The sequence below is a fragment of the Rhea pennata genome, chromosome 9 (genome assembly GCF_028389875.1).
Source record: "Rhea pennata isolate bPtePen1 chromosome 9, bPtePen1.pri, whole genome shotgun sequence".
NCBI lineage: Eukaryota > Metazoa > Chordata > Aves > Rheiformes > Rheidae > Rhea > Rhea pennata.
Genome location: NC_084671.1, coordinates 13,190,264 through 13,209,109, shown reverse-complemented (window position 1 = coordinate 13,209,109; position 18,846 = coordinate 13,190,264). Strand labels below are relative to the sequence as shown.

The 18,846-nt window shown below is 43.7% G+C and overlaps 1 protein-coding gene across 1 annotated transcript in view; it reads right to left on the bottom strand.

Annotated features, from left to right (window-relative positions):
* The window catches only part of TP63 (tumor protein p63), a 136,755-nt gene that overhangs the window by 79,611 nt on the left and 38,298 nt on the right, over window positions 1-18,846 (bottom strand). Inside the window, exons 2-3 of the mRNA XM_062582344.1 lie at window positions 7,622-7,742; window positions 6,791-6,923 (exon numbers count right to left, since the gene is read on the bottom strand). Coding sequence (XP_062438328.1) covers window positions 6,791-6,923; window positions 7,622-7,742 — 254 coding nt within the window. The remainder of the gene's footprint in view (window positions 1-6,790; window positions 6,924-7,621; window positions 7,743-18,846) is intronic.

Sequence of the window (18,846 nt, the reverse complement as noted above, 5' to 3'; positions counted from 1 at the left end):
ATGGAAACCTACGGAGGTAGTCCTAGTTGCTCGAGGAAGATGTTTTCTGAAGTGACTACTTCTTTTGTTCTAAGGTACTTGCATAGAGGCAGATGGCAGGAGCTGCAGTTGCAACCATCTTCCTGTTAACTATGGGTTGCAATACAAGCTGGGGATTTAAAGCCAACACTCCAGAGGACACAGGTCAGAACAAATACTCATCTCGCTTCAGCCATTGACCTCCTATTATAGCATGCTGCAAGACACACTACCACATTTGGCTTATTTGAAATAAGTTTCTGCTTTTTAGCTTAAAATTAGCTTATTCCCTCCCAAACTGAATATAAAGCAAGATACTTACAGGGTGAGAATATTTAAAGGAATTTTAAATGCTTCTGAAATGAACTATAGCACAACAGACAAATCACCTGTTTTTTTTTTTTTTTTTAATGGCATTAAGAATTCAGGGAAGTGGCACTAAAAATGAAATAGTTACTGCTACCATACTCATTACCTGGCTGCATTCCTACAAAAAGGACTGCAGCCAGTTCTGACCTGCAGCCAGAACCAGCGCTAAACAGCAAGTGAGAGGGAGCCATTGAAAAATTATTTTAAACAGACAGGAAGATCTTTGGAGCCCTACTGCACTTTCAAAATGAGAAAAACATTCATCTTTTGTTTTACCTAAATTGAATGCATAAATGCATTCTCTATGTGCATCCTTTATCTGAATCAATTGACCACTTTTGGATTTGAACCTGCAGCCATAAATGTGATGATTAGATCACTTGGAGGAACCTACACAGCAGAAGATTAAATATTCGGCTGTATTACAAAGCCAAGCCTAAATTAGGAGAGCTTATGAGTTCAACTGCAAACAAGAGAGGTGCTGCAGGGAAAGTTCCATCAGAGTAATGCATTTGCTCATTATGGAAATGCCTTTGCATAATCTCAACTTTCTTTGCACAGCTATGGAACAAACAAACATTCACACAGAAGAGAAACTTGGCAAACCTCGAACTCTCTCAAGCACAAACCAGACATTAATAAAAGCTTTGATCACATATCTGTGCTGTACAAAGTCCTTCCTTTCTTTCTACAGCCAATTCAGGAACACTTAAGCATGGAAACAGATGGCCACACAACCCACTTTGCTGCATCTATGTACCAAACTGGCTTTATCCTCCAGGTGCAAAACGATTTCCCAACTAAATTCAGCACCTGCCAGAGCCAGGGGAAGCATACACCATGCACTAGTCAGCTTCTCTGCAGAGACATACTTCCTGCATCTCTCAGCCACATCACACATCATGCCAGTTTGCCTGTGCTACCTGCTTGCACACGGGGATGCCCTATCTGTCCTTCAGTCCTACAACCCATAATCTGCTTTTATCTACTTCCTCAGCCATTACCTCGCAGCAAGTGGAGCTCTCTTCTTCTGACCCAGCAAAATGCTTTTAAGCAAGCAATTAAAGTTAACTGAGATCAGAGCCTGTGTGTTAATATTAACGTGTCGGAAAGGATGCAATAGACACTGCGATCCCTTCTGGACAACGGGTTGCTTGTTATCCATCTGTCCATCATATACTTGCATAGCAGCATCCGGGTGCTGACCCTGACCACAGCCCCCGCTCTGTGCAGGTGACAGGCTCCTGGGACACAGAAGTCAGTGGTCACACACTGCATTTCTTGTATTGAATTGGTTTATACAAAGGCAAGGTTGAGAGAGCACAGAATACAGCCCACCAGTTATCCAAAGGCTAATCCACACTGTGCAGGGGCTTCATAGACTTGCTCCTCTCTAAGTCTACAGGTTGCTACATGGGAAGGGACCTTGTGAAAGCTGATGTGGCATGGCTCCTCTGAGAGCATATAGCAGGTTAAAGATGATACTTGGGAAAGGTTTTCTGCTCCCACTGGGACATATCAATGCTAACTCTGAGATCTAGTAATTGGCATGAGCACTTAACATGGACCGAAGCTGAGGGCACCAGTCCCTACACTTCCACGTCCTACCCATGCTGCATCCACAGTCTCTTGCCTGCAGTTTAGTTTCTCCTCCACCTTCTAGGCAGAAAGTTTATAGTAGTGAAGTCATCACTTAAAAACATGAAATACACATAGCACCTCCAAAGTTTCTCTAGCTGCCAACCTTGGGACACTCAGAGCCCATGAAGCCACAGATCCAAATCCAAAAATACTCCCTCAGCCCTGCGTTCTCCTGAAGCAACATCACTACCCCCGGCACTCCAGGAGTGGAACTGGACCCTCAGGGAGCTCTACTGCATATGCAGCTCAGTTGGGCTTCCAAGGCACACAGAGCAAACATCCACGACAGCAGAAGACAGAAGTCAATGAAGAATAAAGCCTGCCTTCCTCAGCAGCTGACAAGATATTCTCTCCCTCTTTTGTAAGGGGGGACAGACACAGGTTAAAAAAACTCTGACCAAAGTGACTGTCTGTTAAAAAGCATTCCACTGAACTGGTTAGGCAAGGGGCTGTGGGAGGACAGCTAGCTCAGGGGCATGAAAAGAAGGTATGTACATGGGGGAGGGGGCGAGGCTGATCTTCCACTGCTCCATCATTTTGGACAGCACTCCTGCTCCCACTGACAAAGGTTTTCTGGGTCCCTGGAGCCCAGCTGCACACTGCTGTGAGGGAGGCACTCATTTTTCTAGATTAGGACTTTTCCAAGCTTTGTCTACTTTGCCAAGACCCTTGGCATTGCGGGGCCGGGGTGGGGGAGGGGCGCACGCATGACTTTTTCAGAATATCATCCACTGGGTTTCTTAACCTAAACCAGCTTCATCTGGGTCTAGAGTAGCATCTCTTCGCATCCCTGGTCTACTTCAAAGGGACTCGCATGAGGTGGCAAAGGAAAACAAGTTTGCACCTGATATACAGCCATCACAGTTAAACAGCAGCCTGACAGCTCATCATGAGAGCTCCAAGGCAATATATAGGTTATTGCACTGCCACATGCATACTCATTTGTAGAGAGAGGTCTCTGGACCCCCTCCTCCCAGTAGCTCAAGGGCATTTAATCATTGAAATGAAACTCATTTTTCATATAACATCACCTGGTTTCTAGCACCACAGGAATAAACCTTACAGAGCAGCCTGCCTCCAGGCTGCAGGAGCAGTGTACTCTTTGAATCAAGGGAGCCTCCTCTTACCCCTCCACACATCCCACAGCTACTGGCTTCTACCTTGTTCACATAAGATGCTGCTGAGTATCTTCTTAGTCAAAGCCCAACAGGGCCACAGGGATGTGCATTCAACTTACCTTCCTGACCACCCACCCGTAGCTCCCTTCTGCTCCAGTGCCACAGCAGAGACTAAGTCTTCTCCATACCCTGCACAGACCACCAGCATCCTCTCCCCAACTATGTGAAAAGATAGATTTCTGCTGGGACAGGGAGGTTTCCAGTCCGCCTGTGGTTAACATCATTGGCGTTGAAAGAAGCACAGCCAACAAAGCCTTACAAATGGGCCACCCAGAAACCATCAACATGGGACATTGTGAAAGACCTAGTCACAAGGCATACAAATGGGGAGAAAGGCTGCTGACTGTCTAATTTTACACCAGACCCACAAACCCTCTTCCTCTCCAGCTCTTTTCATCCAAAGGTAGTGCTGTACTCCAGTTTCTCCTATTCTTTTCTTCTGCAGGACAAAGGAAGAATATTTCTTCCTTAAAAAGAAGTGAATGAGAACTGCAAGGTTTTGATTCAGCGAGAAACAAAGTTGTAGCTCAAGAGTTTTTCTCACTCAACCTTCTCCTCCAGTTCTCTCCACACTGAGCTCCACTTTCAAGGCAATGAATGCAACTCATGGGTGGTTAGCAGCACTGAACTTGCTCTCATTGTCCTACCTATGGGTAGGACAGTTTCTTAATGCTGCCATTCATTTTTTTTAAGAAAACAGTAAAAAACAAAAAAGCACATGCAGTTCCCACCAACATAAACCTTGGTCAGGGCTGGATCAAGGATGGACAACTTTTGTAGCTGAAAGTCTCATTTTTCAGCCACAAGTTCAAAACAGTACAGTGCTTATTTTAAAGGCTGATCACCATTGCCTTAAAGTCCATGGAAGGTCAATTGCTTTGAATAAACCAGTCTATTATTTTCTTTGCATCCATTTCAAATTCACTTGGTGGTACATTTTCAGAGAAAAGCTAGCCTTGCTCTTTCCCTAACAAAAATCTACTAATAAAGAGCAGTCTGTCTTGATCTCACCATTCACCTCCTAGGGCCCCTCTATTTCTGCTGCATTCCTTTGTGTTTATCTGCCCTCTTCAACTCTTTTTGCTGCAATCAGCTGCGTGCGGCACCTCGTGTCTAGAAGTGACATGGCTGAGGTTACACGGCAGACAGGTGCAAAGGGGAGCTATTGCCCTAAAGCTATCCAAAGGAAAAGAGAAGCTGGAGGGGAAGAGGGTAGTAAGATATTTCAAATTAAAGCCGACAAACAGCAAACACCTTGCCCCAGGCTACACATTCTCTGCCAATGCAAGCTGCAGCGGCTGCGAGCCCCAGAAACAGCAAAGCAAACACAGACTTCTCTGCAATGGGGAGTTGTCACCTGTCATGGATGTTTGCTAATTTATAGGGAGGTGGTGGAGTGGTAAGGGGAGTAAAAAGAGCTTCCCTCATTTTAAAAGACAGACTGTTTGCACAAGTTTGAGATGCATATTTTGCTTTGTAAAGGCTTTTGTGCAGCACTCAACTGAGCAAAGGTGCTGTCTTGCAGTAAAGGAGAACTAGAACTTTTATAAATGAACATGGGAATACTCAGCCATTAGCAGCATGTCTGAGCCATAGCTTTACAGTAAGGGTAAGGATGGGATGGAATTTCCCCGCTCCCCCTTCAACTTGTCATGTCAGTGAAAAATAATTCTTTAAAGCCACCATGCAGCTCAGTCTCTTCAGAAATGCCTCCTGCAAGGCCAGGATCAAACCTCTGCTAAGCAAGAAGTAATTTCACAGCAAAAGCCTCTGCCTTCCTCTCCCAGCCCCGTTGCTCATTTCAACAGTGCTCAGACAGGACAAGAAGAAGGGATTTTCCATTGATGTTTCACTGCACCAGACAGGAGAGGGAGACTCTGAACAAGGACTTTTAGCAAGCCTGCCTGTTACCACAGCGCTCCACAGACTTCATAGAGAAACTGGAGACGGGAAGGCTTTGCTAACACTCTGTGTGTGCAGCAAGCCAATGTTTTGGGCATGGAGGGAGCAGAGTTTCTGCTGACAGCCTTAGAAGTGTCGGGATTTGTTTTTTGAAAGGGTGTAGTTAGTTTAAACAGACCACCTCACTCATTCTGAAAGCCAAGAGCCCCTCTAAACATGGAGAATCTTTCAGATCAGCTACTGAAGGGACCATTATATGGGAGCTGTGCTACCATATCATAGAAAAAAAAAATCCTTTCAGATCCAGATGCTGGCTGAAGTCTACTCTGAATAAATGGTATTCAGATAAAAAAAATCAACATATAACCAGACTTGATGTTAGTCACTTCCCTCCCTTGTGCACTTGAAGTAGCTTCATCACATTAGCCAAGAAGACACCCAAGCACAACATAGCCTTTTTATCCTGCAAGGGAAGACGAAAACACCATCCTGTCCTGTGCTGTTTCAGCAGTCACACTAGACAGGCAATAACAGGTCAAGCCTTCTGGCACTGGGTACCTGCAATCAGCAGTACCTCCGAGCTCTTCCTTGTGGATGTGATCATCTGAGTTACAAGCGCTGCCAGCATGCAGACTGACAATCAATGTCAGTGCTGCAAATATGTAGTGACAGAGCACAAAAATCAGCAGTCAGTAATCCAGGGAATTGTCAGTTTCTCGGGATGGAAACATAGAAGAACAAGAAAATCCCACATACTCCAACATAAATGTCAAACCACGCATAATTTTTACCTTCAAATATATAAATCCAGGAAGAACAAAGGTAGAAGAGGGATAACTGCTGCCATCTGCTCTGTCTGCAAAAATAATACCTGATTTCTTTACCAGAATTATTGATAAGAAAGAGTTGGCCAGTTTGTGTCAAAGACAAGTGAACCAAAAATCACCAGTGCCTCATCTGCATTCCAGTCTCCAGCCATACAGGTAAGACACCCATGACCAAGTCTTGCAGGAAATACTCCCTCACCTCACTTATCTGGAGAAACAGGAAAGAAAAAAGCCACGGTCTTAAAAAAAAAAAAAAAAAAAAAAAAAAAAAAAATCAAGTTTTCATTCTTATTTGGCCTTCAAGAGGGGGGAAAAAAAAAAGGCCAGTGAAGGACGCACTCAAGTCTTGGCACTTGATATTCTGGATGCTGTAGCATTTCTGCTAATCAGCTATTTTAACCATCAGGTGCAGAAACAAGCTTTAAGTAAGGAGAGAGCAAGGACAGACAAGCACTTGAGCAAATGCAAGAGACACTGACTCTTCCTTTTGTTCACCTCCCTATCCCCCTCTCGCCATTGCTTTAGCAGAGGAGGAAGAGTAGGTAACGAACCAACCTGCTCCCTCTTGCAGCCAGAGAGGGAGGCATTTTTCATAGGACACTCTCTCTAGTTTAACCAGACATATTGACACGGCTGTTAATCGCCCTCATTTCATGGAACCATGTCTCAGGCTAGTTCTTGCGAGTAGAACAACAGGTAAAGAGAAAAGAGACTTCCTTACTCAGAGAAAAAACAGCCACAACTCCACCAAAGAGACGGAATAGAGTCCTGGCACAACACAGCAAGAATGGCTCCTGCTAAAATCCTCATCTTTCTCCTTTGAAGAGGAAAAAAAAAATTCTTTTCAAGACTCACCCACATTGGATCACTCAGCTCCGAATCCTGTACCCGGACACAATCCATGCTAATCTCTATTTTGTTTGTAGGGCCATTTTCTGATGGATCATCAATGAAGTTCAAATCAATCGGCTGAACTGAGCATATTGGCCTGAAAATAAGAGAGTAATACAGTTAAAATGGACCAAGGTCTTTTTTCCCCTCATCTGCTGGGGCGTTAGACATGATCACAAACCATTCCTAAGGCAAAGTAAATGATTCCTCCTCAGCGCTATCCTCACCACCAAAATCTGAGCAGGGCTAGGTCTGAGAAGATATTTTACTCACCTGGTTGGTAAAATGAGGTAAGAGCACAGGAGTCAGGAAAAGAAACAGAGTCCGTTTAATAAAATGTCTCCTCTAGTAACTGAAGACACTATAGGCTGAATTATTTCCTTCAATGAACCTGATAGAATGAACCGCACACCACCTCCCCTCCCTCCTGGGCATAAGCAAAGGCTGAAAACATGGAGCCTGGATATAGAGAAAGCTGCCGAGAGCCATGGCTCCAGTTTCTTTGGGGAAAACATCATCCATACACCTTAAGTGATGGAAAGTAGGCAGCACAGTAATGAAAGGTCTCCAAGAAAGTCAGTGTCATGTGCGATCTCCACATCAGTCCCCCATGGACTAAATGAAAAACTCCTTCAGAGCTCAAGAGCCATCCATCATCACAGATTCAAGCCAAATAGGTACAAAGGCCTTGGGAATCCTCACCTTCAGTCCCCTCAGCAACCTGATACAGAGGCACCCTGTCCCAAAATGCTTCCCCCCGCCCCCCAACACAGATTCTCCTTTAGAACTACTTACTGTTCCAGGAAGTCCCAGATATGCTGTAGCACCTCTGGGCTCAGGAATTCCCTGGGCTGCGAGTTCTGGGACATGGCTGAACGGTAGTAACTCTCCTTCCAGGAGAAGTGGCTCGGAGTTTCTACAAACCTTAAAAAACAAAAGCAAAAAAAAAAAAAAAAAAAAAAAAAAAAAGGAAAAAAAAAGAAAAAAAAAAAGAAAAACACACAAAGATATGTTGAATGCATGAGCCCAACTACACGAAAACCCATAAATAGAAGCTATTGTGTGAAAAAGGAGACACGCTAAATGCCTGGAACATTCACAGCTGTACAATGTACATTCCACCCTATTGCAGATGCTGTATTTAGAAGGGAGAGAATTAGACTATCCTTTTCAATAAGCTAAGTATGCCTGAGAGTCCACTGGGATGCTGTGCCATAAGGAATCTCACAGAAAAACCTTTCTATTTTACCCTGAATAATATGAGCTTCGCATATAGAATATGCAGTGCTGTGCAGCAGGTAAAGCACCTAAGGGTAACTAGGAATAAGCATGACCCAATGCGTGAATCCACTCTCCCTGCCAGGCTACCTCTCTAGACTGCATGATCTTGGATGGTTAAGGGGACTTCACCTATATAGCCATTGCAGCTGAGGCCTTGGACCAATATAAGGATTTATTTATTTATTTTAAAAAAAGCTTTTCTTGCTTGGTTTTCTAAAGGGATAAATTCATTTATATCAAACTGTACCTGCTTGTCTGTTGCCTTCTCCTCACCTCCAATAGCTTCTGAATCAGAATGATTGATTTATGCCAAGTTTGGTAATTACCTTAGCCATTTTTAATCCCTTTAAGCAGCTACATGCTTCACAGAAATAGGTGGGTCCAAGAGAAGGCAGTGACGAAGCCGGAGCACTCATGCATTCCACAGATGCACATTCTCATCCCACTGGCCAATTTCTAAATTCAAACACAGCCGCTTTTATGCTAGTGTTAAAATACTCAATGGCTATAGAGATGTAAGGGGAAGTTTCTTGAGTGTATCGAGAGATGACAAAAAACTCGACATTCAACTTAAAAGTATGTCAGGTGACACCTTTTCATCCTAAAAGGACAGGCGGCATCCCATAGAATTTTCATATATAAGAGTTGTTTCTATGCTACGTAATTAGACAGCAACATTCTCTGCCAAAGGAACTACTGTTACAGGAGCCAACAGTATAAATGGATTCCGAAGAGAGTTACAAAAACATTTGGAGGACAGGCTCATTGGTGCTGTTCACCATTCAGACACAACAGTCTGAATGAATTTCAAGGAAGATCCTAATCAACTGGCTGCCAAAATTAAGAGTGTTTCAGAGAGAGGATCAGACTATAGTTCTTCTCCTTTACTTTTTTCTTGAAACATCTACTACTGGTTGTTGTCAGAGAGGAAACTGGTTCTTTTGACTGAATTTGTATGGCCTCTATCATGTTTTGAAGGTTCTTGTTCACAAAAAACAGGGCTTTCCTCATCTCTGCTGTTCACAGATCTCAATTCCATTTTTAAAGGACTCTAGTTAACATAAATCAAGCAGTTTTGGCCCCAGAGCCATGGCTAAGCAAACCTCAAAATAGGGGGAAGTATCGCTTCTGTTACTAATCTCTTTTGATCATCAAACTAACATGTTTGAAAGTTTATGAAAATCAATGTGAACACATGCCCTCACTCAATCACAAGTCCTCTGAGAACAGCAGTTACCCCACGAAGTACAAGAAATTACGGGTTACATGCTTTCAGTTTGGTATAGCATTTTCAAAAGTACCAGAGTGAAAGTCAGATGAGCACATCTAACCTAAACATCTGTTATGTACACCAAGAACCAATACTACAATGAGCTTTTAAGGTGAGTAACAGGAAAAGCACAGCCTCTGATAAAGATCCACAATTTTTCTGCTTCATATACCTACCTGCTCAGGTCCAGCGATGACTGCAGAACACACACTTGCTTTGGGAAATAAATCCTTAAGTTAGAAATTTTAATTTCTACAAGCACTTTAAAAATGAGACAGGTAAGAGCGACTGTTTTGGCTATTTCTAGCAATTGAACTGGAACATATAATATTTATCCATAGCTTGCATCCGGTGAGTGACCCAAGGCAGTCTAAGAAGCAATTGGGAAAGCAGACCTGGCCTGGGGCTGATTCCACCTGACTTGTTGCCTCAGTTGCTTTGGTCCAAAGCCACATGCTCCAGGAGCTGCGAGCTGAAGAAGCAGACAGCAGGAAAGGAGGGACCTGAGGAAGAGCTCTCAAGATACTGTGCTTTCCCTTGGTCTTCTTGGCCACAACTACACCCATCAGCTACTACTGCCACGCAACCCACGAGTGGCAGAGGATGCAGAGACAGAAAAGAAGAACAAACTCAAAGAGGTATCCTTTCCAGAGCACTACAAAGTGCCATAGTGTTAGGCACCAAAGGTAGAAAACTCTGTGTGCTGGGCGCAGTGGAGAAAGTAGAAAATACACTGAGAACACATCACTTATACTACTGTAGGACCAAGAGGCTATAATCAGCTCACACAAAACACTTCATGTACAATAATCCTCTCACCTGCCTCTGTCTTCTGCCTGGCTTCAGCACTTCCCTAGCACCATCTTGCCTGTCCTTGACTCCTGCTGCTGCTACCCAATGCCTCAGTGGCTTGCAACCCTGCTTCCAGCAGGCAAATCTACCTAGAGAGGTAGAGGGTTGACCCATAGGTTATCCCCAGCCACAAGAGACAATTGCCCTGCTGAAAGGACTCATCTGTCATGCATGGTTTTCCTGAATGAGCAGGAAGGAACGCTGTGCTCTCTGCATGCAGCACATGCTCCACCACTGAATCTGTGGACTCCAAGTGTTGCTTGATATTCTGCACCTGGCCCTGACCTCCCAGGAACACCTTGCAGAGAAACCATCAAACACTTTCTCCCAGTCCAGCTAACTGCTCACTTCTTAAGTACTATTTGCCACTTACCAACTTCACTCACAACTGGCCCTGGCTGGCAAATATTCAAATCTTTTTTTCTTTTTCTTTTTTTTTTTTTTTTTTATGAATTCAGTATGAATGTAACAATAAACAACCAGCTACACCAGCTCATTACTACTTACAGAGGAACCAATTTAACAAAATATATACATTTATATATATAAAGACCTTCCTCAAAAAAGTTCTCTCCATCAAAAAGTCTCAGTGCAATGAGCTTCTGGCATGCCATGACCTGCTTTGGTTCACAGCTGCATGAAGTGCTAGGTCACAGGATGATGAAGCAACCATCTGAGCCTTGCTCCCTCTGGCCCTTTGCAGTCCCATTCAGCAGTAATGCAAAAGTTGCTTTTCACAAACTTGCTCCAGCCAAACACTCTCCATAGTGCCCATGTCCTGCAGTGCAGGAGAGGAGAGAGACAACATGATGTGTCAAAGTTAAAAGGTTTGTTATTCTGGGTCTTTAAAGCCTTTGAAGCTGTTACAAAGATTCACATCAATTGATGACAGAACCAGTGCAGCCTGGTCTTAACATAACTCCAAACCTCTCAAATCATCATCAACATCTACATTTCTGGGGTGTACCCCTCCTAGAGATAACCACATGGCTACAGAGCCAAGCATTTTCCAGTCGTGCCTTTACTTCCCTACCCAACCCATCTCTATTTCTATTTCTAAAGAGAACAGCGTCCAACTTTAAATGATGCCAAAAAAGGCATGTTTCCTTACCCCTACAAGAGACATTTCCTTGTTAATACTTTCACAGAAGCAAATTTTGAGACACCTCCAGCACTCTGCAACAGCTTGCCTATGTATACAGCTCCATTTCCACAGGAGGCTGCAAAGCTAGTTAGCCAACCTATACAAGACACCTGTGAAAAGACTACAGCATTACAGAGGTAGTAAGCACTACTTAAAAAAAAAATACTCAATTTGCATCCTGCTCTCAGGTAGGAATAAGTTGTCAAAAGTGCAAGTAAACTAACTTTAATTCAGCATAAACCTGCATGTATGATAAATTGCCTCCTTACCTATGGTCTTATTAAAATATAAACCTGGTGTCATTTTCTTTAATAAGCACCCAGCACCCTTTAACTTGGTTGAACTGATTCCATCAGCTAAACAGTTTCCTAAATGCCTAAATGTGCTCCTCTACAAGGAAATTAAAGCCTGAAAGAAATCTATGCATGAACTTTACTACTGCAAACCCTCCAATTCTTTTCCTGTATCAGCAAACTCTCTAATGTCAGTGAAATATTCCTTAAGTTACTCACAAGATAGCAGGTTCTCGCAAATCTGTAATCTTGAATTGCTCCTCCCAGCAGCTTTTTTTATTAACAGACATTTAAACAACAGCCCTCTTACCCACAAGGATACATCCCAAAGTGCACTGCAGGAGATAACACTTTCAAATGTAGGCTGTTGTACCAAACCGCTGACTAGGATGGGACAAAGCACAGTAGTAAATCTTTTCTAGTCCACACTTAATCCACAAACTATATGTTTAATTAACTGCTGAAATAGTCAGCAGGCAACTTGCTACCAGAAGCAGAGAACACTAACTGCACCCATTTGTTACTGCAGAGGAATTTATCACCCCATCAAACTATAAGCTGAATAGGACATCCCACCCACAAGTCCACTGCTTTAAAAACCACCAGGGGATCTTTAATGATCAGAAATGATGGTTTAAGCATCCTCTGAGAAGCAGCTCCTCACCAAGAGCACACCACTGCAACACAGTTCCTGCACCACAACACAGGGCTCAACCAGCAACAATCTTCATCTCTCACTAAGATCTTAGTTCAGCTTAATCCTATTTATTTTGAAAAGGCTTTTGGGGGGGGGGGGGGGAATCACAGCCTAAACTCCAGGTGAAAGCATTCTTACAGATTATTCACCGTGCAGACTGCAGCCATAAGCACACTTACTTGTTTTGCTTTCTCCTGATCATTTCACAAGAAATGGTGCATTACAGCACACCAGAGCGTAAGTGCACCACAGGTGGTTCAGGTTGCCATTAACTGGTTAACAAGATCTCTGGGAAAACATGACAGCAAAAGCAACATCTTCCCTCCCACCCCTTCAGTTGTGCCTATACAGCACTCAAGCTTCAGTGTCTCCCAGAGGCCGGCAAATATTAAACTTCACAAAAACCGGAAAATAAATCTGGTGAAGGTGGTGTTTGCCTTTCACGAGCACCAGCCCACCTTTGTGGCTGCTGCCTCTCCCTGGGGAGCAGGGCTCTCAGCGTGGAGGGAAGCTGAGCTGCAAAGAGATGCTCAGCCCCTTGCTGCAAAACCTCCTTGCAAACACAGGAGGGAATAAAACCTTTCAGCTCCCCAAACCTCACTCTGACCACATGCTCTCTACTCTTCACCACGTTTTTCCCCTCCCCCCTTCCAATCAAAGACACTGAAGGAATAAAAAAAAATCCACTTTCCACACTAGAAAACAATGATAAAAAACCTACTAAACTGGCTATTGCAACATAGTGGAGCTTCCCACCTGAGAAGACACCTCTCAGCACGCAATCTTCCCAAGAAAGGGCTAAGCCTGCAATATCAAGGTCTATCTTACCACTGGAAAAGGCAAGGAACCACAGGGAAAGCTGAGGGTGGAGTGGTGCCAAGTGTGGCCAGATGCTCCCTGCCAGCCCTCACTTTAAAGGCAGATGCCACCTGCTCTTGCATACAGGGTCAGGTCTGAGGCAGGTTAGCCCAGCACTGCTGCAGGGTACACCTAAGTGTGGAGACCTCTCTGCAAAAATAAGATGGATTGTCATAGCCAGGAGAGAGCATGGTTTTCTTTGGTTTCCTCTCCAAAACAGGCTTGGAGCTTAGATACTCTGAACTGTCCCTGGGCCAATGGCAGAGTTTATAGAGAAACCAGAGATGAGAAAGACATCTCAGTGATATCTCCAGTCTGAGTTTCAGGAGACCTGAGCACCACCACTTTTTCCAGCCTCTGCCGGAGCCACGGGATCTCAGCACCTCTTGGGTGGGCACTTTCAGCTGAGGGTTTGCATTTCTCCCTGGCAGTGTGTAAACTCTCAGAAACAATATGGTTTATAGATGGTAAACTTCATGGCACAATAGTAGTGTTCCTTTCTGCCTTGTGAGAAGAAGAGATCACAGCAGGGCCAGGCAAAATGGTTTTGATCGTTTTTTCTGATCACTGCCAAACGATCGCTGCATCTCTCACTGCTCTTCTGTGCAGCTTTCTATCACTGGATCTTTACTACTCAGACATTGGACAAGAAGATGGGGCCAGAAACGTTTGTCTTTATAAACAACAGATTTTTTTTTCTTACTACATGTATTCCTCTAAAGAATCACATCAGCAGAGCACTTGGCAAAGTGATGCAAAGAGAAGAACATCTACTCTCATGAGGAAACACTTCTACATTTTGAAAATGAACTGAAAAATAATTAATAATGTCTAAATAATGATATCTAATATGGCTTATTCTATTCATAGCTCTCAAAGTGCTCTACAAAGTAAGGCAGAGTAATTACTCCCATTTTACCTGTGGGAAAACTAAGGCACCAGGAGGTCATGGAATTATTCATGGTTACTCAGCAATCCAGTTCTACAGCCAGAAATACAACCTTGGTCACCTGAGTCCCATCCTGGTGCTTCTCAAAAAGTAACTAGTGATTTTGGGTGTCTAGCTAGATAAATTCAAAAAGGCCTTGATTTCTTCAAGTGCAGTAGGCACTACATTTCCTAGAGGAAAAGAGAGAAAAAAAAAAAAAAAAAAAAAAAACCTCTTTTGTCTTGAAAATCTAGGCTGTAGAAATGGTGTGACTTGCTTTAAGTCACATTCAAAGTTTGGGGCAAAGTAGAATTCAAACCTAGATTTCTGGGCGAAAAGCCTAGTATTTCTTCCTGAATGCTTGCAAACAGTTAATGCTTTATGTACTACTTAACAGCCATGTATTCATGCATAGGTGAGTATATTAGTCCTATACTGTCATGAATAGAGTTGAATAGAGTAAGTTTCATAGCAAAGAAGCCAGCAGTCTCAGCTTCAATCCTAGCAATTGCAATACACGTGCTGGTCCCTGCCTTCTCCAGTTATACATCAAGGAGCATCAAAAGGCATAGTAAACAAGCAATCTGGAGTTCATGAGTGTTACACTTAATTGCCTGAATCTCAGTCTTAGTCGTACTTTTAGTTCTTGAGTGGGGAGGGGGTTCCTTTTCTGCCTGCACTGTTAAAACTCTAGGAACTTGGCAGCACTCATAGTGCTGGAATTCCCCCTGCTCTACATTTTAACACTGCAGTGATTTGTAGACATCGCTACCTAATGAAGCACACAGCTGTGCAAGAAGAGAAGGAAGCAGGGTTTGGCAGCATGGGACAAGCATGCGTCTGGCAGGCAGTGTCATCTGGAATTCCCCTAAGCGTGGAGCACGCTTTCCCCCCACAGCCACACTCAGCTACCCTCACCCAGCAAAGCATACTCTGGAAGTGCCTGTTAAAGACTTTCTGTAAGCAAACAGTTCATTGCCAAAAATGGAGGGACCATAATTAAAGCTAATGAATAGATAGGCAGGCCCTCAACCTTCTCGAGGGGCTGAATTTTGGTGAATTCTGGGGATCTGTGTTGCACCTCTATCTATGCCTCTTTCTGTATTATAGTTACAAGCAAGCAGATACCCAAATATGAACTGCACTTTACTATCCACTTTCCCATTTCCGTATTCCAAGGCTTACATGAATCCAGGATTCCTCTGTTCTCAGAGGAATCCCATCCCAGCAGAATCAAGGGCTACCGAGCTGCATTCACAAGCATGTATTCTCCTTCAAATTTGCAGCCCAGGTTTCAGATTCAAGTTTCTAAAACCTAGATTCTCAGAAACTTCTCTGAATCCTTCAGATTTAGCTTCAGTAACACTGTTCCTGTGGCTTAGTCCTATGAAATAGCTCCAGATGAAGAGTGATGGATGCATGGGTTTGGAAGGGTAGATATAAGGAATATCAAACACAAACCTTTTTGAGACAGAATAAAACATTCACTCATAGTTCAAATGGCCATTCTTCCCCTTTTCTCCCAGATCTCTTTTTTTTTCAGAAATGCATCTCACTGAAAATGTGTAGGCAGCAGCACAGACAAGCACAGGTCTCCCTGCTGAGCTGGGAAAGGCAGCACTAGATCACTGTGAGCCTACAGTACATGCAACAGGAAACTGAAGAAGGTAACTGCTCTGGGGTGAACACAGATTTCTGAGAAGGAGATAAACTAACCAAGGTGATAAAGGGAAAACAAGAAAGGAAAAATGAACCACTGCAATGAAGGGCTCCACTGCACTGCCGGGGTCCTTCAGTATCCTTCGAGACCAGCCTATGAAGGATTATCAGCTTCTTCTTGTTCTCTAGAAAAATAACACTTGCATTGTGCATTCTCTGAACTGAGATGTGACACAAAGAAATTAAAGCAATTCTGTCTCAGGCAAACGCTGATCATATTGCTTATAAAAACTCTAGGTTCTGCTAAAATTTAGTAAAATAGTGCATCCTGAGCTCCCTGGGGCTTTTTTTTTTTTTTTTTTTTTTTTTTTTTTTTTTTGAGGTGTATGTATGTGAGCAGAATGGGAAGGGGGGAGGAAGCTATGGTTCCGGTCTCCGGTTACTCTTTATTCAAACCCTTAGTGCGAGGACAAAATTGATTTCTACCAAGGAAAGTGAAACTAGCTGCACAGAACGATCCTCCTAATTCACCATACCAAAAAGCGCAATGGGGATTTTTTTCAGTTCATTACCTTCTTTCAGTTAGTGTCATCTTGGGTGCGACTATGCCCACAGTGTCCCCTTAAAGCACATTACATCACCACAGCCCAGGACGGCACTCCGGCACCCTGCTCCAGGGCCAGCAGCAGATCTCCCCTGGGAGACAAAGGCTCCCTCTGCGTTTCTAGCTCTGTCATGCTGGAGGCTGCACAACTGGGTCATTGCATCACCTGCTTCCTGCAACCCTCTTCAGACCACTCCTGGAAGCAGAGCACATTCAGAACATTTTCAGCAAACCCAACAAAACCAGGAACCCACCACATCTGCTATTGATGTCAACCTGACAACAGTGACCACTTCTAAATTAATATTAGAAGCATTTCTTTATCCACAGGGCTTCAGATAGTGTTAGAAACACCATTCCCTCTTTGCTAAAACAAAGACGCTTCCAATTTTTTTCCCCCTAAAGTGATTCCTTCAGCATCTCATGAACTTTCCCAGACCTCTCTTATCTCCCACTCAGGCTGGGACACCCCCTTCTCCACCCTCCCCTTCTCACCCATCCTTGGAAACTACCTCCTCACCCAGTCGCGGATATCCCCTCCCCTTCTGCTCAGCCCAGACACCCACTCCCTTTCTCGGCAGGGGGACCAAGCTCTAGCCAAGGTGTAAGCACTGCCACAGCATTTCTTCCACTGTGCAAGAAGCACCCCTGCCCTCTGCAATTGAGGCTTTCAGGTCTGATGGACAGATTGCTGTGTAACCCTCAACAAACCACCCAGGAGCCCAAGCAATGCACTTGGGAGGCACAGGGTAGGAGGGCTAGCCTGGGCCTCAGGACATCCACCCATCCTTAGCTCAACCTCTGGCCAGCTGGGTGACCTTTCCATCTTTGTCCTTCCCTTCATGGAGGATAGCAATACCACTACCTTTGTGAAGCCCACAGAGATCCACTCAGTACATTGCCAGGGAAACATTATCCTGAGACTTTCCAAACACAAATAGTAAAAGTAAAGTGAAACTTCAATCCTTTTTTTGAAAAGTATTAAAAATAAATAGGCAATTAAAAAGTTAGCGGTTTTAATTGTATCACTCTGTAACTCACCTCTCCACTCAATCCCTTCCCCACACCGCATTTGCAGGGATGGTTGAGAGAAGTGCCCATATGGAGAGGGAACGGCCAGAGCTGCTCAGCAGAGGTGAGAGCTTTTGGTGCAGTAAGTGAGAAAGTCTTCTCAAAAGAGACACGAGTGGAAAATCCAGACCCAGCCTTCAAAATTCTAAGGTATTTTTAAGCCAAATTCAAAAAATTATTTTTCTAAGATAAACTTCACAGGTTCAGAAGCCACAAAACATGTTAAGGTCCATCATAAGAGAAAAAAAACTATTGGTCTAAATATCAAAAGCTTTATTTGCTCAGTTTTAGATACCCAACTTAAAACATCCGTTTGGGTCTACCTTTAAAAGTTTAACCTTGCTGAATGCTTTTTGCAGCCAGCCAGCTCCAAGAGTTTTAAAGCCAACCAAATTCAGTTTTGCATCCTACCCATTTGGTATACAACATACTGAGCACAGATCTTTGCTGAGGATGTGTCCTGCTGCCTGAGTTCTGCTTAAAATAGTGTTGTCACCCTCTGTTTCCTAGCTGCCCACCAACCACCAACCAGGTGGTTTGCAGCTACAGTCAAAAACAACAGAGGCCATCTTTGGTGCTGCTAGGGTGCTCGCTGCATGCCATAGTCACCCAGTGAATTCCTCATCCACCTTTAGTAATGGTTTGTTGTAGGTGTGGCATGTGTACAAGCAGCCAAGGGAAAGGAGAGCCAGGGATCTCATCGCACTGTGCTGCACAATGAGACTATGCTGTTTTGTCAGGCAGCTCTTTTCTGGAGGAGAAGGAGGGAAGAGGTAAGTGTTTGATGCTTAAAGCAGACTAAAACATCTGTCTCCTTTCTAGTTATTTAGACATCTGCAGCAACGTAAAAAAGAAAACTCGAAATGAGATAGTGCTAGGTCATCTTTAGGAAGATATGGTCATGACAAAATATAACTATTACAGGTCTTCACTGCTAGTCTGTAGTAATTTTAGCTACCTAATATGGAAATCTGAAAAGTTCTGAAGAGGCAATGGCCAGAAATCTGACTTTTCTGAGGCCTTCTGAATCAACTTCCCCCTTTTGAGTTTTGCTCATCAGTAATTTTTCTGTGAGCACAGCATTTACCCAATAACAATTTCTACAACAGTTCACTGACGTCCATTTTTCACAAAGCGCTTACTTTCAATATTTCCGATAGGAAATGAGGAGGCCTGGGCTTTACCTCTTCTAGCTATTTTCTCCTGAAATTTTGCAGTACTCAGTGCAATCAGCATCTCTCAAGTTCCACCAGTCTACCTGCTACACACCAATACAGTGACCACAAAACAGAAACTACTGTATTTATTACAGATGGTAAAATAATTCAACCAAATGCATTAGAGCTTCAGAAAGTCAGTGAGA